Source organism: Clytia hemisphaerica, unplaced genomic scaffold (assembly GCF_902728285.1).
Source record: "Clytia hemisphaerica strain Z4C2 unplaced genomic scaffold, Clytia hemisphaerica genome assembly, whole genome shotgun sequence".
In the NCBI taxonomy this organism is placed as follows: domain Eukaryota; kingdom Metazoa; phylum Cnidaria; class Hydrozoa; order Leptothecata; family Clytiidae; genus Clytia; species Clytia hemisphaerica.
Window position 1 is genome coordinate 277,280 of NW_027103421.1, and position 22,482 is coordinate 299,761.

A 22,482-nucleotide genomic window follows, 5' to 3' on the forward strand; every position below is an offset into this window, starting at 1 on the left:
ACATTTTGGTCCAGAGTTTCGTTGTAAAAAGTTGTACATAATGTCGCTTACCACTAAAAAGAGAACACGTACCGGCTGTTTAAATTTCATGAAAAATTATTTCGAAGAGCTTGAGGCTTCGATCATTGCTTTAAAAACTGTTGATGAGATACTTTGATTGATTTGGAAAATAAACAAACTTTATTGCAAAACAAATATAAGAAATATTTGGACCTTAGTGAACAAATTGGAGAAATGCTTGAAGAAGACGCTGACTATATTGCCGATCGGAACAGTGTCGACCAAGAAGAGGTGAAATACAGTAAGAAACTTTTGGTGTTGAAAAACTTTATTGCAAAACATAAGAAAAAGCCAGAGGCTAGTGTAAAAGACAGTGACTCAGTTACAACAGATTCAGAGAGCAAAAGAGTACCGTGTGAAACTGCCACGTTTCGTCATTAAAGGGTTCAGCGGTGAACCTACAGAATATGAAAGTTTTAAACAATCTTTCACGGAGGCGATAGACAAACATCCTGATCTATCTGCCATTGAAAAAATGAACTATTTGATTAGTTATCTCTCTGATGAGGCCCTAAGATGTGTGAAAGGCCTGCAGTTATCTCACCAAAATTATGAAACTGCAAAAGAAATGCTCGAAAAACGTTTTGGTAATAAACAACTTGTTATTAGCTCTCATGTCAAAAAACTGTTAGACTTAGAGTTTATTGATTCGAAAAATGTTAAAGGTTTGCGGAATCTTTTTGACAAAATTGAAACTGAGATAAGAAGTTTGGACTCTTTAGGTTGCGACAGTACAACTTATGGGACAATGCTTATCCCAATCATTATGGAGAAACTCCCTCAAGATATAAAACTCGTTTTATCAAGAAAATTTGAAGATGTCTGGAAATTGACAGACATTATGAACGAACTTGAAAAAGAATTGTGTGCTAGAGAAAAAGTTTCTTCTGAAGAAAATTTGCGTGATTCAGGTTATACTGCTCAATCTCTCTTCGTCGGGAGGGGAGGAAACAGAAATAGAAATAAAAATTCGGGAAATTCTGGTAACTCTGATCAAAAAGGAAAAGAGAAAACTGATTTATTATGCATATTCTGTCGGCGGGATCACTACTCAAAAAACTGTGGTTTGCGGACTGACGGTATGTGCGGGCCAAAAATTGGCTTTTAAAATTGCACCCTTACAGTGCAGCAAAAATTAGTGAAAATCATACCCTTAGAGTGCATTTTCCTCCAAATTTTCGATCCCTTTCGTGCAAAAATTGGTCAAAATTCTAGCATTTTTGGTCAAAATATCTAGATTTTTCAATTTCTACCCTTACAGTGCATCTCTAGTTTTTCCGACCCTTACAGTGCATTTTAAACATATTGGAAAAGGTACCCTTAGGACCCGCACATACCCGTCGGTCCTTTTGCCCAGCTGCCCCCCCCCCCGGGATTATTACGAAACCCGAAGTGAGAAAGTCAATTTTAATGAAAGAGTCTAGGTGCTTTGTTTGTATGAAAACTGGACATTCAGCAGGCAAGTGCAGGAAAAATTGGAAGTGTCAAAAATGTCAAGGTAGACACAATACGTCAATTTGTTATTATCAGCCCAGTCAGGATCAAGAGAAACCTCAGGAGGATAAGGACAGTAAGGACTCTGAGACGAAGGAACCCAAGAAAGTAACTGCTAACATCAGCTATACGAAAACAGCCAATCCAGTTTTGCTTCAAACAGCTAGAGCCCAAGTCAGCTCAACGGATGAAAAGAAATCAGAGAATTTGAGACTTATGTTCGACACCGGCAGTCAACAAAGTTACATTAGCAAAGAAGCCAGAGAACGATTAAAGTTACGTACAGTGGGCAAGAAATCGGTTAACATTATGTCATTCGGAAACAAAACGGAAAATCTTGAACTTGATGAAGTTGATTTAGCTGTTAAAAAACAGAAAGGAACTTTGAATATTTACGTACGTGCTCTCGTATCAGACATCTGTTTACCGTTAGAGGATCAAGTTATCAATTTAGCCCAAAGTAAATACAAACATTTACAAGATTTGAAATTAGCAGACCAGAATCCCGACAATCTACCGTTACAGATAGACGTGTTGATCGGCTCAGCAGATTATTGGAACTTTATTGGTCAGAAACAGATACGTAGTCCAAATGGCCCTACTGCTATATCGTCAGAACTCGGTTATGTTTTGAGCGGTCCAGTTGAAGGATGGGAAAAGATTAAAAGCTCCACCGCAAACGTTGTTAAAGTCTATTCACGATAAGTGTGCACTCTTTTTTCTTTTACCTATAACTTTTGAATGAATTCTTCAATCTTTATAAATTTGGTATCATTGGAAAGATATTAGTGAGTGGAACAATTTAAAATAAAAAAATCTTTAAAAAAATTCTAAAAATGAAGATGAAAATGAAGACGAAAAAAATGAAGTTCTTGTAGAAAAGTGCCATAACTATCATTTTCACTGAAGTGAATCCTTGATCATGGAACGTCATCACTGTGAAAATAATTCTCAAAAATAATCATTCAGTCAAAAGATATCAAACAAAGTTATAAGCTGATTGACGTCTAAAAACGCTGTTTTCTGCAGTTTTTTGCTGTTTTTTGGGGTCAATCACTTATTAACTTTGTATCATAACTTTATATTGAATAAGTATTTTAATGAAATTTCTTCACAGTGATGATCTCCTAAGATCAAAGAATCTCTCCAGTAAAAATGAAAGTTATAGCACTTTTCCACAAGATCTTCCTTTTTTTCTTCTTCATTTTCATCTTCATTTTTAGAATGTTTTAAAATATTTTTTTGTTTCAAATTGCTCCACTCACTAATATCTTTCCAATGATACCAAATTTATAAAGATTGAAGAATTCCTTCAAAAGTTATAGGTAAAAGAAAAAAGAGTGCACACTTATCGTGAATAGACTTTAGTACTCATTTTATGCGAGCAGTGCAAACAGATCGAACTGAGGATAAACTTAATGATCTAAATAAAGATGGTCAAACGATGCTTACGAAAGGTTTTACGTAAAGCGATATTGAACTTTAACGACGTAGTTACTCTATTGAAAGAGATACAATGTATATTGAACAATCGACCCTTAACTTACCTCTATTCGGACGAGGTTAATGAAATTCTAACACCCAACAAACTGTTGTACGGTAGAAACATTGTGAATGAAGTGCAATTACTAGATTCAGAAACCGAAAATATCGAACCTTCCGAACAGTTATCACGGGTTCGAGAACTTGTTGATCATTTTTGGACTTTATGGCAAAACGAATACCTTCTTGAACTACGAGAACATCAAAGACGTAAAAAGTCGAACAGTAGTTTACACGCAAACAAAGGCGATGTAGTATTGATTAAAGATGAACGATTGAAACGTAGTCAATGGAGACTCGGTCGAGTTAAGAAACTTATTCGCAGTAAAGACTTTAAAATTCGTGCTGCAGAAGTAAATGTTATTACCAACGGTAAACTACAAACTTTGAAAAGACCGGTAAGTAAACTCTATCCGGTAGAATTTAAAGAACAAAGAGACCAAAAGGACAAAAGCCAAATCAAATTCACAAGTGAGGAAGACACAATCACTTTCCTTTGTTTTGGGGGAGTGTGAAGAACAAAGATGAGTTATATAACTATAAGTAGTCACGGGTCACGTGATTAGCACGTGACCCGCTCTTTTATTTTTTACAGTCCTCTTTTGTATTTATATTTTAGTTGCTCGGAAAGACTCATCGGAGACGGTCATAAAGACCTATACTATCTCAAATTATTAGTCTGAACAGAATCGATGTCAAAATTGTATCGAGTATTGTTACATTGGTCAATCTTAGGAATCGCCATGCATGATAACCACAATAATTTGAATAATGGAAAAATAATTCAATATAATTCAATGATTTATAAGTTTTTTTTCAATTATATGTTTTTTTATATGGGACAAACTAAAGTATACAAGAACATAAGGCTTTGATTGTCAAAATGTTAGGGGCAAGTTAAGAACATATTTTAAGCTTTGCCGACTCTAAAACAACTAATTTCTTAGGAAGATAAATAAAAGTACTAACAAAATGTTAAAAATAAGAAGATATTTTAAGGCTTTAAACTCAAAAAGTTAAGAAAATCCGAAGGCTTAAAAAATTTTGCACGTTCTTATAAAAGTGTATGTACGATTTTACCTATTTTTATATTTTGTATGATCTATGTATGAATTATAACTTTTCAACTAATTTGTTTTTCGAGAAAAAAAACTAATTCTGACTCTGTCTGACTGGTTAAAGTCAGAAGAGGGAATTCACCGTAATAAAAAAAACTTGAAAATGAAGATATCAATAATTCTACAACTATGTTTTTCAAGTATTATTTCGGCTTCACATTTTTCAACAAAGCACGTACACGGTGTGAAATTAAACGATACTAATTCGCAAAGCATTAATGCTCGTTCGCAAATCGAATGTCTTTTGAAATGTCGAAATAAAGGGGAATCAAAAACGACGAAAGGGTTTTATACAACGGAAAAGAAATGTTTTTGTATCGATGAAGATTTGACTATTGAAAAAAGTGAAGAAAATATTGCAAAAAATGATAGTTTGGATGGGTATGTGACATCACAACGAGAAGCGCAGAAAGTGACTTTTCAATATGATTTTGAAATCGAAGGACGTAAGTTAATAATTCTACCTTGAAGTAAAGGATTAGTATATTACTAGACGGTTCCCGTCCTCGCAAACGCCGGCTTAGCATGCGCATCAAAAGCCCTTAGGATGACAAAGATGGTATTGTTGATGATCTCTATAACTTTATCTTTAAGTGGGATTTGAATTATTTTTCATCAACCACGGGAATATATCGAGTAGTGTGAAGATTTCTCGTAAATACCTTTTTGGCCCAGAGCTTTAGCGTACTGGGCCTTTCAAGAGAGTCGTGCTCGTGTGTTACGCTAAGCTATTAGCCGCATTCCGTCATATAATAAAAAACCATCCAGGCTGTTTGGCTATAATGGAGAGGTTTGAACAGATAAATAAAACAGTAATTGAAATCTACAACTTCGCGCTATATTTTTTGTTCGGGAAAGACTAACAGGTTGGTTTAGAACTTAGATTTTCGTTCAGACCACAATGTTCGTTATTTATAATTCAATCAGCCTATACCCAGACTAGCTCTCAACAACGTGGTTGGATTTCTGCGAAACTTCCTTTCAAAATCTTATCGAGAAAGAAGAAGGATGCTTGTATACAATTTCTGTTAAATTTTTTTTATCATTCAACCGTGTTGTGGCAACATCTCTCCTGCTTCCAAGTACCATGAACAATAAGGATTATAATGTTTGAAAGGTATGTTGGTTTTTCCTTGCTGTCAAAATAGATAGCACTTAGACCTTTTTATTTAAACTTCGTCATCTTTATTTACCCCTGCGGACGACATAGTTTTCTGTAAAAATCAGGGCCTTGGAATTTCCTTCCAGACCCCTGCGCTCAATAGGATGAGATGTGATTTATGGATTACTTATTGATCCGGATTGGGAGATCGATCAAAGATTGATACTCAAGATTTTATAGGACCGTGCCGACGCACCGGACTGTCTGGTGTATTTGTCCGATGGCAAAAAGTATCCTTTCGCTACACCGGACGCAATAAGTCCAGTGTCAGTCCGGTGTTACATACAGAGAATTTTGGACGCCGGACATTTATGAAACAAAAAATTAAGAAACACTGTACGCACCGGACTGGTCATGTACAGTGTTTTGATTGTCCGGTGGGAAAAAATATCCTTCTCCGACACCGGACATCCGACTTCCTTAAATCATTTAGACTTAAATTCTGTGTCGTCTACCCCGCCCCCCCATTTACAGACTGGAATGGTAGACATTTGCATACGCTTTGGAACAGGGGTGGGGGGAACCCAAATTTGGACATTTTCAGTGCACAAATACAATGTGGACAGCCCCAATAGTGGTTTAAATTTTCCTATCTAGGTGGCAAGCTAAAATATGTTCCGTTCACATCGCCCAACCGACTCACCTTCAAAACATTAATCCCGAGTCGTACAAGTCGGCAAAATGTCGGAAAAAGTTTTTGATAGCTAAGCACTTCTTTGAATCATCATTCGCTACGAGTTTTTGTTTACTTAACCCACATTGAGTCGCGTTCGAGCTTTTTCATGTACCCTTATTGAAATTTTCAAGTCGAAATTCGGCGACGCGGTAGGGCCAATATCCCCGAGAGCCAAAAATAAGGTCTGCTTTTAAGGTTCTCACATGCGCGCGCACATTTAATTTGGCAAATGATGGCGGCAAGAGATTTTGTTGATTGCCGACTTGATTCTTCGGGATTTACTAGATTTAAAAAACCCGACAAAATTTACTACTGACCGACCGACTGGATTTGAAGATGACGCGAACGGAACATGTTTTAGCTTGCTGCCCTATTGCGTGGATACAAAATAGGGGATGCATAACATTTTTTATATTGTTGCTGTAAAATCAAAAGGTCTACAGTATTGCTGGTATTTTATTGGTTTGATTGTCGTTTGACTGGCTAGTTCGAAACGCATGTCACAATTTTTCTCAAAAGAACGTGGCAATAGAGCAACAGTACTCTGAGGCCAGAATTCCCTCTCACCAAACCATTTTCAAAAAGTGACCCAGGAGGGGAGTGGGTTTGAGTCTGCCCTAAAATTTAAGAACCTTTGTTTTAATCCCAGATGCGTCCAAAAAAGCAGTAGCACAAAACAAGTCAGGAGAAGTTTTAACTTAGGTGAGAACTGACTTGGGTGTAATCAGTGAAAAATACTGTTATTTTCAGACAGATACTAATCTTTTTGTTTTCTTTACAGTGTCCTGCGCTGGTCTGCTCAATCAACCTTAAAGACATGGGCAACAGAAGATCAATTCTGATACCCAATTTTAGGTGAGTTCTCTGTCACTTTCTCGGTTTGAAGTGGAAGATAACGCTTGAGTGATTCTAAATAATCACACTTTTTCCAAAAACATACCTGACCTTTACTATGAGCGTACTGAGGCCACTTTTTTCATCTACTCTTCAAGCCCTACCAGTTGGTCATATTAGATATGAGAATTTCTGACCTCCAAATTTTCGACATCAACCCTGTGGATTTCTAAATCCTACGTATCAGTGAGAATAAAAAACACTAAGAGAATTGTTCTATTGAAAAGTGGTGCGACAGCAAGTCATCGCCTGGTCTATTTCCTCAAGATTAGTCAGTCATAGTCCAAACCCCTTCAAAAGAGACTTTAAAGTGCAAAAGAGGGGGGTCTGAGAGAAAAAGTTTCATAGAAAGGAGATGCAACAAATATTTATGTTATATAATTAATGAAACTCCTTGGCAGTGATAAAATTAAGTAATTATTCTTTGTAGGGAGCTCAATCACATAGAATCACATCAACAGATCAATGTTGCTTTATTTTAACACACCCCTTTTAATTGAAGATATTGGGATGTATACATTTAATATATTGAATTTTTTCTGTTTTAGGTGTCATTGCATCATCATCATCATCAGGTGGAGTGCAACAATAGTATAAATCAGCGAACTTGCATCTATTCAGCTTTCACGGATTTACTTTGAAAACTCAGCTAAACTTGAATCTATTCAGTTTATACGGATTAACTCGACAAACTCGTTTAATTGTTACACTGATTTATTCGGAAAACTCGGCTAAACTTGAATTTACTCGGCTGACATTGATATACTCGGCATCTACTCGGTTTACTCGGCTCAGATTTAAATAGCGAATTCAACCCATCTTGCAGCTTTCTCAGCCAATCCGAATTCCTTGAGTTTGCTAGGTTTAAAAGAAATAAATACATTGATATTGTTATTTAACTCTCATTTCTTGTACCTGTTCCCTTCTAAATTTTCCAAAGCATGATTTTTGCGATCCCACTGTGCGAAATTTGTGCGAGTAAGGATTGAAACTCGGCCTTCAAGGAAGCGAAAACAAACTAGATATGACAAAGCCCTGTTTATTGGTTTTTAGACTCTGGGCCTTCATGCCCTTGGGCCTCTTGTTATGCTTTAATGTGTCATTTCATGGTCGTATTGAATTGTGGATAATCAGGACCAACGCGCTTTGATGACGACTTGAATGTTTTTGCATCTAACCAACGGGAAGCCGTTATGGGAGCGCAATCAGTCCTGATTACCCATGATTAATTACAACCGTGAAATGTCTTAATCAAAAGTGAAATCTTTTTCTTTTTTTTCATTTTAGCCATATCAAACAATAATGGCGGAAGAAAATTGGTAAACGTTATCCCGGAAATACAGGATAATTATCAAGTCTCCTTCACGACCATGCGTGATGACTATTACGATAATCATCATAACATAATATTTCTTACTGCTTTACCGCTACAAGCAGGCAATCTAGAAGGAGACTCGCGTATTCTTTACATGGGCATTCACCAAGATGACATGAAAAACGAAATACACAGTGAGTACAACCCACAGATATCTTATACAAAATCACTAGATAGAGCTACTTTGTATTTCCCAAGCCACAGCAGTTAAACCAAAATAATGCGCTATCTTTGCTGAAAGTAACCATAGTTCGGTACCGGTAATTTGTTCAAAACAAAACAAACAATCTCGACATGGCGCGAAGCGAGGAGGCGAGAGAATGATCTTGATGGTCTTACCGGCACCGAACTGTGGTCAACTTTAGCAAAGATGGCGGATTATTATGCTTTAGTTAGGGACTCCATCTAGTGTTTTATAAGATATCTGTGGTATAACCCCGAAAATGAAATTGAGAATTAAAGGAACCATTATCAGGAATTTTGAGCCCTTTGGGGCATAATTTTCTTGTTTTGAAATTAAATTTTGCGACCTTTAGCCGGATTTTCAAGGTCTAAAAGGATATTAAGTGGCTTAGTCGGTAGAGGATCCACCTTACAATCTAAAATTTGTGGATTCAAACCTCAGTCGCTAGATAGATAGGGTCGATATTTTACGTGGATAGTAGCCCATAATCTAGGACTTTTATACAGTCGGTTCGGCTATCTAAACAGAGCATTGAAAGGAGCGGGGATTCGAACCGCGAATCCCTGGTTAGAGACGCTAACGCCTTTGACCACTTAGCCATCGAGGTAGCGAATGAGAAAATCTAAGGGATACACAGTTACTGGGAGTGTGAGAAAGCGTAGCAATCAACCTCGAGATTCAATCAACCTCGACATTCCTAGGTTTAGCAAAATCTGGAGAGAAAACACCTGTTTTAACGTCCAAATAACGTTATTTGGACGTCATGAATGTCACATGGACGTTGATTTGATGAATGTCTACTTAACTCAAATAAGTTTCCTTGTCCTTTCAGTTAGCGATGCCTTATAAACCTTACTCTATAACTCGAACAAATTTGTGTTCCCCGTACGGGTTCGAGTTATGAAGACTTCACTAGTTATTACTATCAATTTTATTTTAAAGCTAATGGAAGTCAAAATCCAATCAACATCAATGATCTACCTTTGAACGAAGAATTCAACATTACTTTGGTGCAATATCAAATCAGCACGGGAAATGTACGAATTAAACTCTTCAAAAATGGAGTAGAGATGTTTTCAGAGATTCGAGAAAGAAAAGGACCATTTAATGACGTCAGTTGTTTCGTTCCTGCCTCCTCCAAATGGCCACCGACCAGAAATTTGAAATTTACACTTCAGCCACCCATTTTTGGTAAGTAAACTCTTATTCACTAATTCCAGCAGAGGCTTGACTGTTCTTATTTAGCCTCGAATTGTTCTTATGTTACTTTGACCCCTAAGTTGCTTGAAATTGAGTATTCTTCAGGCTCCGCATTATTCTTAAATTGTTCTCATTTTTGGCGATCTTGAGCCTCATTGTTCTTATAAAATTATTCTATAATAGAAAAAGTGTGTGACAAAGAAAAAGATAGAGCAACGGATACTCCGCATCATTTAGTACTTTAAGGGCAGAAACTTTCGCGTTTTTCGCGATTTTGATCCTTTTTCGCGAAAATTTCTGCCAGGTAAGAAATCAAACCTGAAAAACGCGAAAGTTTTTTTTTCGCGAAAAAATAAACTTTCCTACTCTGTTTGCACTGTTTGCTAAATTTTTGCGTGTTTTATGAGTTTTTGTTACCAAAAAAGGTAAAATTTATATGAATTCGCGAAAGTTCTATCTGTGAAACTTCGGCTAAAACCATAATTCGCAAAACTTAAATTCGCTAAATTTCGCGACTTTTTGACTTCGCGAAACTTTCTGCCCTTAAAGTATTCATTTTAAATGGTGATGTGATGCACTTTTCTACAAGTACAGTAGGATTAAATCACTTATAAGTTCACAGCGTATACATTTTTTATAAGAACCAAACTATATAAGAACATAAGGCTTTGATAACCGAAATGTTATGAACAAGTTAAGAACCTTTTAAGGCTTTGCAGACTCTAAAACAGCCTGTTTCTTAGAAAAATGAGCAAAAATGCTCAAAGATTGGTGAAAATAAGAACATGTTAAGAACATTTTTAGGCTTCAAAAATTTTGTATACCATCTGGATAAGGCTATTTTCCTAAGATCGGGTGCTTTAGAGTCCACAATACCTTAAGATAATCATATACTCCATTTTCTTTAAACTTTCAGTTAAAGAGCATTATTCAACACCCAAGATGACACACCTAGCAACATTATCAACATGGCCTCAACCTTCTACTCCATTCAAAATCAAATTGAAAATTAAAATCCTGGCAACATTGGCTGTAGGAGCCAAAAAGATCATAGACTTTTATGATCGCAACTATCCCAGTAGACGTCTCCCTACAATCTATCTTAAATCAACCAATCAAGTTATGGCGTTTCATCGGAGCCAAGATGGTGTAGATTACAAACATATTGGCGCTTGGAATGATATAACACCCGGCGTTTACCATCAACTCAAGCTCGCACAAGAACAACAACCAGATGGTTCTTTCAAAATCATATTCTACATCAATGGCGTTTCTAAAGGAAGCCGAGACGTCCTTATCCCAGATACAGTTTACAGTAACATTGATGTTATGGTGGCTGGATCGGCTTTTGATGCTGACTATGTCATCAAAGACGTTGACTATGGCGGTTTTCCGTCCATTTCGTAATTGCATTAGAGTCTCGATTCGTCGAATGTCTCCTTAACTCGAACAAGAATTGTGGTCTCTCGAGTTAACGACATATGTAACGATACCTTATAAACCTTACTTCATAACCTGAAATTTTCTTAACTCAAACAAATTCTCGTGTGTGGAGACTCTTCTGTACAATATTTTCTATGTAAAACTCCGCCTTTCCGATATTCTTAACTTTTTGAGTTCTTAACTTTTAAGAAATAGTGTATTTGAGTCTACAAAGCCTTAAAATGCTCTATACTTGTTCTTAACATTTTGGCCATCGAAATCCTATGTTCTTTGTTATATAGTTTGCGCTTATAAAGAAAGTGTACCCATTTTGTATACAACGTTATATTAACATCCATATAACAAACGTTATGGACGTTTATTGTTGAGGTAAAGTTAGAAAGATATGCAACTTATTGATTACATAGACTGCTGACCTTTATATATCCCTAAACCAAGTTACTTATACTCAAGTTTTTTTGAAATTTATACCCTAATGGCGGCACTACTCAATAGCGGTGAAAATGCATTGAGAGCCCTAGATCTACTTTTTTTGTCATCTAATTTTTAACATTGCAATGGCTTCTTCTCGGAAACCAATTCCGAAACAAACTCCGATCAAAGGCTTGGTCCAGGGATATATAAAGGTCAGTGATTACATACCATCCCTTCATTGAGTTGCTGGTCTTTGTCGATGAAACTAAAATCACGAGTGGATCCATAAAGGTTAACCCATGTTGGCCCGAAAGTTGGTGGAAAGTTGATGGCATCATTGTATTTGTGCACTAAAATAAAATAAGGAATAGATGTATAAATGTTATAAAATAATGTTGTACATTTTTTAGAGATTTCAGAAATTTTGCTAATGCTTGCTTACAGTATTTCAACCTATTTTAACTTGTTTTTATTTCAGTTTTACTTGAAATTTTTACTTGTGCAGTTTTAATTGTGCCCTAAAATAAAACAAGAGCCGCAAAGATGCGGATAAATATTTCCTTTACAAATGTTAAAATAATAATTGATGTCCTCAAAAGATTTCAAAATGCTTTAAATCTCAGATAACATCAAGCAACACAAGTCCCTAAGAATTTCAAAATTCCATTTATGTTATTGCCAGTATTTACAGGATTATTCATAAGATGACTGTAGGTTCAAAGCTACGGATCACGGAATATATCCAAGCTGAACCCGACTGAGAACAACAATGCAGTAATCAAATTGGCTGGAACTTTAATTTTCGTTAGGTGGACTTTAAATGGATTTTAGTATTATACTAGCGGTCACCCGGCGTCGCACCGCCAAAGTAGAGTGTTGTTGAATACATCAAAAGACCTGATCATATAATTATTATTTTAAGCGCTGATTTCCAGAAATATTATATAGCCAAAAAGGGCTAATATTTAAAATGAAAGAATGACAAAAAGGAGAATATTTCACAGTAAGAAAAACCAAAGAAAATTTATTTATATTTTCAAAATGAGATGAAATATTTTGCATTATACTTTCATATATAAAATATTGTAAAAAATGTAAAAATTTAAAGTAACTTTTGGAGTTTTGTGAAATAATGTATGTGCTAAAAAGTAAAAATCTTTCAAAACAGGGAAAAATTTCATATTATCCGACAGAATAATCTCATTTTATATACAGTACAGGGAAACATTTCATAATCTGAAAGAATGTCGATAGGAAAAAATTCCCCTAACACAGAAGCCATTTTATGATTTCCAAAAGCATGCTGCAAGAGCAAAAAATGTCACATACTTGGAAACAATCAAAACTTCCAAAAAAATGTCAGAAAATAAAATAAATTGTCATGCAAGGAAATCACTTGAGTTTTCTTCATTTTTTAAATGCATGTGGAAGAAAATGTCAAGTTTCACGACAAAAGTTTCCACGTTTTAAATGTACATACCGTCAACTGCTTTAACTTGGGACGATTGGTCGAAACATGGGACTGTTTGATATCTGGTCTGTATTTTCACTAACTTGTTAAAATCTCTTTGACAACAAATTTGTTTTGATAACTCCACAAAGTTTATCAATCATACTTCCTTTCATAACATGTCACGATAACTTTCACTGATAGCGAAGATTGGAGAATTAGAGAATGCCCGCTGCCTAACCGCCTATCGCCCGATGGGATTAACAAATAACGCGTGTGTAACTTGCCGCATGAGTGACGTCAAATGCTTCATCGTTTTGCCATTTTTAATACGCCGTTCATTAACTCAAATCAAATGACTTTGGAGGTTCGGTGAAATGGTGGCCAAATTGTTGTCCCATGTTTTGTCAGATAGTCCCAAGTTGGAGCAGTTGACGGTAAAAAAATCTCCAAATTCACGACAAAAGTTTCCACGTTTAAACACAAGTTGCAAAAGATTTCTAAATTCAAAACTAAAGTTTTCCACGTTTTAAAATGCACGCGGGGAAGAAAATCTCCAAGTTCAAGAAAAATTTTAATTGTACATGTGAGGTGATTTCAAATTATTTATATCCATATTCAATGCAGCTCAATAAACCTTTTAAGAAGTATAACATAACATTCTTCATATTGGGGCCGTGGTGTTCCAGATCCGGTTATCAGCTTTAAAATTTGAAATTTATAACCACAACGAGTTTTCACTAACTGTCACTATAGCAGTTACAGCAGTTAATTCATTGTTGTATATAAAAAAACCAAGCGAAATTCAATCATTAACCAGTCAATTTTGCTCCATGTTTAAATTTCTAGCTAAAATCAGTTCATCAACCATTCCCATTGTTGCATTGTCGGCATTGTCGAAATTGCATTCGTTAGGTGCAAACTTTTTTCATGCGCCATACTGCTGGAAGTAGTATGTAATTTTTCAGGTATAGCATGGTCAGATTTATTCACAGTCACTTGTCTTCGTACGATTTATGTAAATATACAAACAAAATTGAGATTAGTTTGTTGTTGTGAAAGTTGATAAAATGTCCTGTTTTTCCAAGACCAAGAGCATCTCTCATTCATTTTCCAGCTAGCTCATTCCAGCCAAACCAACAGAATGTAAACGAAACATCAAATCCAGAAAGGAATATTAATAAAAGTTCACTATCGACCATTCCTTGTGACAATCGTACAAAAATCATCATCCAATTCAACTCATCAAAGCATATAAACCAAGGCAAAGAAAAGTCAAAAGTTGTTTGTTGTCTATTTTCTGCCATCTTTGTTTTGACAGTTAGAAACAAAGCAGTATGGTCCGATAAACAATACGCTTCTGAAACAGCCGACGTTGCCCGATCGACAAGGAGAATAGAGCGCCGTTCGGATATTTACCACAGACGTTTCTAGAAGAAATGACGTTGTCCGCCTCGAATAAAGAACACCCTACTGTTTTTACCGCCGGAGCTTGATTTAAAAAGAGACTCATGTACAAACTCACGAAATTGACCAAAACCGAGCGTTAGACTTGGAGGAGAAGAAGAAGGAGAAGAAAAATTACCGTTTTAACAAATATTTCCTATAGATAGGAAATATTTAATAAGGAATAAATGTATAAATAATGAATCAAAATATACATTGTGTATATCTCAAGGGTAATATCTATCATGGGTATTACGGAATTTTAAAATTTTTTCTAGGATTTTGAATCTGAATTTTTTGTTTTATTACAAGGAGTGTTTTTATGACGTGAGGAGTATGATGTACATTTTTTTTAGAGATTTCAGAATCTTTGCTAATGCTTGTTTACAGTATCTTAACTTGTTTTTATTTCAATTTTAGATTAATAATAACTGATGATGGAACCTTGTAGTTTCGAAATATATCTAATATATTTAAAAATTAAAAGTTGTCACAAAATATACATGATTAATTTTTTTTCATTGTACACCCTTTTTTTTATAAGAATATCTTCTATAAGAATATCAGGGTGAAAATTGGCCAAAACTTAAGAATACCCTAAGATAACCTCTAGGTTGAATTTCAACAGAAAAAAACTGCTTCCTTTGTTAGAGATAAATTGAAGCTTTGAGAAAGAAATGTAATTTTAGCCTAAATGTTCACTCAAAAGTGCAAAACTTTCAAATTGATCATTTCTCATGTTTGAAAAAGTACTTTCTTAAGAATACTTGACCCATATCCAAACTACACTATCTCATAAAAAAGCGTGTAATTGAGACCCTGCCAGCCATATTCACCCACCTAAACTCGAGCTAAAATCCAAAATACTCACCTTACCTAGTTGTAAGGCAACGTCATGTTACAGTTGACTCTCTCTAATTCGATCCCAAAGGGACCAAAAATGCTCTTCGAATTAGAGAAATACTCGAATTACAGAGAGTATTTTATACTACTTTTAGTTCGAATTATTCAATGATTCGAATAGTAGAGGTTCGAATTAGAGAGAGTTGAATGTACATTGATTGTAATGAACATTAGATGAACGTTTAATTGTGTTAGTTCAATGGGATAAACTTTCGCGGGAATCAAATTTCGCGGATTTCGCGGATTCGGGTGTCATCCGCGAAAATCCGCGAAAATCCGCGAAATTAAGTCCCAATGGAAATTTGGAAGAGCCTCATCCGCGAAATATTTCTAAACAAAGTGTATTTCAATGGCTACTTGCATCAAAGAAGCGCAAATAATGCTATTTCAACAACCAACATGCATGATTTGACAGTAAAAGTCACAAAAATCGTGAAAATATTGCCACCCAATAGTGCCATCCGCGAAATTAAGTCCCCACGAAATTTTTGAATTTCGCGGATAGGCCCAACCACGAAATTCAATCCCCGCGAAAGTTTATCCCATTAAAGTAGTTGAGAAGGCCCGTTTCTGTTCTCAACTCATATAATATTATAATGGCGGATTGGCGGTCGCCCGAGCTGACGCTCTAAAAGTAGCGGGACGATTTCCCATTGGAGAGGAATGTACAGCAAACCTTTGATGTGTCGCATCCCCAGTCGAGCTCAACGGCCCTTGTGCGTAAAGCTAAAAATATTTTGATTGGACCCGAAAATCCCCAACAACGAGTGCTGGGGTCAAGGCCTCTCGCTACAAAATCCTTGACGCAATCTGGCGAAATTTCGTAATCTAAACCTTCCAGATATTGAACATTTTCCCAACCTTCAGCGCGCGTCGAAAGAAAAATTTTCTACACCGGATGCCTGATAAGTTCTCGTTATATGGACGCTAAAAAAACGCTAAATGGACGTTTGGTGCAAATTAGGAACTAACGGAAAAGCACTGTATATATCCCTGGACTAAGCTATATCCACCATCTTTTGATCGGAGTTTTTTTGGAAATGGTACCCAAGAAGAAGCCATTGCGATGTTAAAAACTAGAACAGTGCTCACATCACTGGATAACGGCCGCCTTAAATTTGATGAAGAATTCATCGGTTTAGACAATGATCCACTTCAACACTCTCGTTTGCGTGATTTAACTTGAAAATATGGATATTGAAACTAATTACTTAGGTATCTAGGCCTGTTTCCATCGATCGGGCGAGCGTGTACGCTAGGGCAAAATTCTTAAAATGTATTTAGTCGCTAACTCTGCGCGATCAGTGTTTGATTTCCATCAAAATGGAGATGTTTTGAAACTGCCAGTGGATAGATCTCCAAACTTTTTCACTTTTGTCTTCAAAATAAGTGGATCTGTATCCAGCGGTCGGCACGAGGAAGAAACAAGTATTCCCCACCGTTTCTTATGTTGGACCTTTTCTCAAAGCATGAACTTGGCAGTGTTTGAAGCACAATAAGCTAAACCACTGTGGTAGTTCTGCTATGATGCTTAACGAGAGTGATTTTGATGAGCTAGTATATTTTGAGTTGTTTAATCACTTTATTTACTTAACATTTACCTCCCTAGCGGGGCGCCACAGCATGTTTTTCATCTATTCATGATTAACATCGTTATCTCCGAAAAAATGCTTTTTTTATCTCCGTAGTAAAACGCCACACATTTCAGATAACCAGCGATTCTACAAATATCTCAATTTTGTCTCAGCTGCTCAAACCTTTAACCGACAAAATTCTGCAAAACGTGCAGATAGGCATGAATGGGCGAGTCAAATTTTAAAATATTCAAAAGGATAGCGCAGTTGTGACAAATTTTGAATCCAACTTTTTTACCCGTATACAGCTCGGAAGATTAACCGCCTTCGGCGGTCGATTATCCTAACGTCTAACGGCGCTACATCATCAAAAGTATTCGAGGAAAAATAGATCTAGCGCTCTCGATGCATTTTCACCGCTATTGAGTAGTGCTGCCATTAGGGTACTAATTTCAAAAAAACTCCGATCAAAGATTTTTTTTTGGCCGGAATTGAGTAACTTGGTCCAGGGATATATAAAGGTCAGTGCAGAAAAGTGAGGATAGACGAACGGACTTACCATTTGCATTGTTGTTAGAAATTTCCGATAAATCAATCCACGTTGTGCCTACTGTTTCAATTTTGGTGACATCTCTATAAAATGAAGAAAATCTGTATTAGCCAAATTCTGGAGCCGCTCGCTGCGCTGCAGTTGATGCACGTGTCGGGACAAAAATCGAGGCGGAAGCCATTTTGTTTACATTTTTGGCTGGGGAAGCACTGCAAAACAGTGCTTTTTGAGTAGATTTGGTGATTCTTGGGAAGAAAGAAGAAGAATACTACTTGGAACCAACATCAAATGTATTGGAATAGACTTCTATCATACATTGGAATAAAAGACAATACTTTTTGAACATAATGAATGTGTGAAACTTGCTTTTTTGTTTACAAACTTCACTCAAGTAGTTTCGTCGATTTCACTGCTTTCGAAAGCTGTTGATGGAGACTACTAACTTGCAGAAGTAACTTTACATTGGTGCAAACAATGACTATAATAGCTTCACAAACATTCCCTATCATGGAATTCAGCTGAGAAAGATTTTTTTCGATCGCATTGAACAGTTTTGATATGATGAGAGAGATATCCAAGATATAGGCTCATTCAAACATGGTTTCACCCATCCCTTTAGATAACAAAAATTTCATGATTCATTTTATTCATCTCAAATATGGCTGAAGAGACACTAACGGTCAGATCGGATTCATCACTTGTGACTGCGCTGAGGGATAAACTTTACTTTAACTGTCAAAATTTTGTCATTGAATCTTCCCAGTCGTCAAAGACCGAGTTATAATGTTATAAACGTGACTGATTTTGGGGTACGTTTTACGTGCAGGTTTTGATTGGATCCAGGACAAGAAAAGGATAAGCGAATCCAAAGAAAGTGCCCAAAAATTCTGAAATTTTGGAAGTACCGCAAATAATTGAAAGTACCTTATGACATTGACATGATTGTGTATATCATATAATGGATTGTTATTGTTCTGGATATCCGGCATACCGTCAACGGCTCTAACTTGGGACGAGTGGTCATATCATGGGATGGTTGACTTTCTGAACGGTTTTTTCACTGTTAAATCTCTGTTGACAAGTTTGTTTTCTATGATTTGCGACTATGTTAATTAAATGACTTAATAGAGGTTCGGTGAAATGATTGCCGAATTGATGCCCCATGTTTTGTCAGACTGTCCCAAGTTAGAGCCCTTGACGGTACAAATCCACTTTGTAGTCATTGCATTTTCAGGCAAAGTTATGATGCCTAAAGCACTGTCTGAAATTATTTTTTCATTTGGATTATCTGTTCGGTGGAAAAGCTTCCAACTTCCCAAAAGAAAAAGTACTGTCACAAAGGATTATAATAAAAAAATTTGAGATGTTTTTACTTTATCATTAAAATATATAAAATTTGTACAAAATTTGCTTCAGCCAAATATTTTCATGCTTGAAAATAGTTTATAAATTCTATTCTGTTGAATAATTTTGTGGTGGTAAAGATAAGAAAAACATAACATGAAGTCAAGTCAAAATACTCTCAAACACTCAAACATGTTTATGTATAATTTTACTTTTTACCTATTTCCCAACCCAAAATCTACCTATCATACTCAACTGAGGCCCAAAGTGAGCAGAAAAAGTTTTTCTACAAAAGTAATAGTCCAAATAAGGCATATGCAGTACAAAAAGTTCATAGGCTATAGGCCAAAGACTGAGCCCGGGATAATTGAAAATTCCTCCAACTATGAGTGATTATAAACGTTTCATGTTTGGAAGAGGCTTTTTCTTGAAATCCAACAAGAAGCCCAGAGGGCATGAAGGCCCAGCGAATAAAAGTATGAACTGATTCAAGACTTGAGTAGCAGAGGGGATTTGAACCTGGAGTCGCTAATACAAGCCATAGACGCCTTAGACCATTCGGCTATCTCTTATTTACAACAATGAGAAATAATTCATAATATTTAAATCTTATATACAGAGATGTTTTTTTCCTAACACGTGAACAACTGAACTGTTCACATGGAAGAGAAATGTAAAAACAACTTTTTTTTAAAAGAACATCTTCCTAAAGAGAAGAAGGTTTGTTACGGTTTGTTACATTGTTTTTCTTAAAACACACTACATCTGTTATGTTCTTATAGTTTTAATAGTTAATTGTATTTTCTACTTTTATGTTTTTAACCAATAAAGACGATTTCAATTGTTTTTTATTCTGTCAATCATGTTCTAACAGCCAATCAAATCCTTCACAATCTGAATTAGCCTGTGCTTGAAAACGCCATATATGACAACGCGTATCGCCTAGTAAATTGTTACACACTGACACCGGGCAGAATGCTAATGAAAGGCCCAGTACGCTAAAGCTAGCTGGGCCAATAAAAGTTCCAACATAAATCCAATCTCTTTTTCCTATTTTTTGCTGGTAAAAAGAAGGGGGAGTCTCACTGTTTTCTAACCAAATATCTGCGAATGCCGCCTAAAAACGAAAGCGAAAGTAATTTTTGTCCCTACAAGCTGCGCACGGCAGCGCAGCGAGCGGCTCCAGAATTTGGCTAATAAGAAAAGAGCCACTTAACATAGTTTTTGTATCACCTAAAAATATACAGTCTTATAGCAAAAATAAACCAAGTCCTGATATGAAATGGAATCGAAATAAGATGCCATCATTGATTTCTTTAAAATCATTTTTGAAGTTCACAGGAGAAGGGTGTTGACAACATTTTTTAGTTAACTAATCATTCAATCAAGGACGACAAGAAAAGTCTTCTAATTCCCGGCTCACACGCAATATTGTTTCAACGTTCATCTAACGTCGCATAGACGTTCTAAATAGGCGTTAGATCGACATGTTTTGACAACACCATGTGTCAGCTGATGGTATGACCAGGCCCGGCGAAAGCGGGGAGACTGGAGAGACTTCAGCTTATCCACTTTTCTCAAATTTCTAGTGAATTTTATCCTATTTGAGCCTTCAGCCTCCCCATTTTTACGACTTACTGTATGACTTACTTATCTCTTAGCTGAACTTTAATCCTTCTGCACAGCGATGGAAACTAAAAAAAGGCATAAAAAGAATGCTCAGTTTATTGTGAGGTTATTAATCTGGCCTCTGGTCAGGTTAGATTATTTTATGAAGAACAACCCGCGAACGGATTTTGTCTATTTAGAATATTACGTTAGTACAGTTAAAAATCACCAATCTAGAAGACATAACAAAAAGAAATTTTTAAACTTTAATAAATCACAAAGTCAAACAATTTGTAAGTGTAAGTATCACCAATTGGTAATTTTTAAGAGAGGCTAAAAAACAATGGATTGAGTGTAACTGGAGCCTTACCAAATCACAGAATGTAATTTCCTCATTCCACTCTGGATCATAACACTTCTCAATGACTTTGGTGGAGGCCTGAAAAAGCAAATTATAATACCACTCTTGACAACCTGAGTGTCGCTGTTTTAAAATAATTGGGGTTTTCGATAAACTACAAATACACCCCTGTGTCACAGGCCCGCTCGGAGCCTAGCCCCACTGGAAAGATTGACAAAAATTACACTTAGAATGTACAAATAAAGCAATTAAAAAAGATTTTTTCAAGTAATTAAGTATATGGGGATTGAGGGAGTCTTTTCCCTTTTCTTTACTTACGCTAGACCTTGGAGATGGAATGTTGAGAAGAAGCACCAAATCCTTATCTTGGGTCCTTCTAGTACTTTAAGATTATCCTCATTCGCTATAAAGTTGGCGGTGACCAGGAATTGAACCTATAACCATTGATTTCAAAACCCCGAAGGAGCTAGATCCGAAACTCCTGGATGGGAAATAAAGCTACTTATTTTCCATCCGAAACGCGTACACCGCGTGTTTTTCAAACTTAAGGCTTCATTTTTCTTGCTTGAGAAAAGGGTTGAAAATTCCTCTTTAGCCCCTTTAATCTCAATGTCTACAACCCTTGAATTGCAAGGCGAACGCTCTACCAGCTAAGCTACCTGGCCTGATAATCCAATATTTAAGGGACCCAAGTTCTTGGAAGAACTCCACGTGATTCCTGGTACAACCAACTACCAGCAAGCACACAACGTTGTTTTAACGTTCAAATAACGTTATTTGGACGTTATAAATGTCACATGGACGTTGATACGACGTCGAGTGCCGTCTGGGCTACACCTTTTTTTTTTAAAGAACATCCAAAATTTTTGAAAGCCTTCGGATGTTCTTAACTTTCTGAAATTTAAGCCTAAAAATGTCTTTTGAACATTTTTGTCCATTTTCCTAAGAAATTGGGTGTTTTAGAGGGGGGGGTTTCATGGTTGGCGGAGGAGCGGAATCAGCCCTTTTTTCGGACGGAGTGGCGGAATTTGGCGAAAATTTAGACGGAATTACGGAAATTGGGTTCTCTGACGGAGACGGAAAATTAGACAATTTTAGTGCGGAGAAACGGAATTTAGCAAAAAAATTTGCGGAATTTCGGAATTGGTAAAAGATTTTCAAAATTTGCGGAATTTTCGACAAAAATATTGAATTTCAAAGGAATTTTCGGTGACGGAATTTTGGTTCAATTTAAGACGGTGTGACGGAAATTGGAGAAAAAATCGGCGGAATTACGGAATCGGGTACCCCCTGAAACCCCCCCCTTTAGAGTCCGCGAAGCCTTAAAATGTTCTTAACTTGTTCTTAAAATTTTGGCCTTCGAAGCCTAATGTTCTTATATAGTTTGTTCTTATAAAAAACGTGTAATGCCACAAGGGAATTGGTTCAACTTGAATATCATTGCTATAAAAATGAATAATTACCTCTTGACCAGCAAAGGTTATTGTAACAAAAGGATCTGCCAAATCACGAAGCTAATGAAAAGAGGGATGTTGAAATTTTGTCAAAAATCAAAATTTATGAGAGAAATATGATGTGATGTTGTTTAAGGGTGTTGGAGGGTCTTTGGCGATTACTGATTCATATGTAAAATGTGTATCTGGAAATCAAAATCAAAATTTATGAGAAATGAATAGACGCTTTA

General features: G+C 36.2%; 2 protein-coding genes and 1 long non-coding RNA gene across 3 annotated transcripts in view; 2 read left to right on the forward strand and 1 right to left on the reverse strand.

Annotated features, from left to right (window-relative positions):
• The window catches only part of LOC136797792 (otoferlin-like), a 141,836-nt gene that overhangs the window by 76,672 nt on the left and 42,682 nt on the right, over nucleotides 1-22,482 (reverse strand). The window contains exons 14-18 of the mRNA XM_067054377.1: nucleotides 22,262-22,312; nucleotides 20,808-20,876; nucleotides 20,480-20,523; nucleotides 17,495-17,568; nucleotides 11,791-11,912 (exon numbers count right to left, since the gene is read on the reverse strand). Of these exons, the coding sequence (XP_066910478.1) occupies nucleotides 11,791-11,912; nucleotides 17,495-17,568; nucleotides 20,480-20,523; nucleotides 20,808-20,876; nucleotides 22,262-22,312 (360 nt within the window). The remainder of the gene's footprint in view (nucleotides 1-11,790; nucleotides 11,913-17,494; nucleotides 17,569-20,479; nucleotides 20,524-20,807; nucleotides 20,877-22,261; nucleotides 22,313-22,482) is intronic.
• Nucleotides 5,046-7,840, forward strand: LOC136797833 (uncharacterized). The gene is made up of 3 exons (XR_010845302.1): nucleotides 5,046-5,331; nucleotides 6,834-6,907; nucleotides 7,495-7,840. It is a non-coding gene; the product is annotated as an uncharacterized lncRNA (long non-coding RNA).
• Nucleotides 8,383-11,177, forward strand: LOC136797831 (uncharacterized). The gene is made up of 3 exons (XM_067054414.1): nucleotides 8,383-8,455; nucleotides 9,448-9,696; nucleotides 10,622-11,177. Exons 1-3 carry the CDS (start codon nucleotides 8,416-8,418, stop codon nucleotides 11,110-11,112), a joined length of 780 nt encoding a protein of 259 aa, XP_066910515.1. The 5' UTR covers nucleotides 8,383-8,415; the 3' UTR covers nucleotides 11,113-11,177.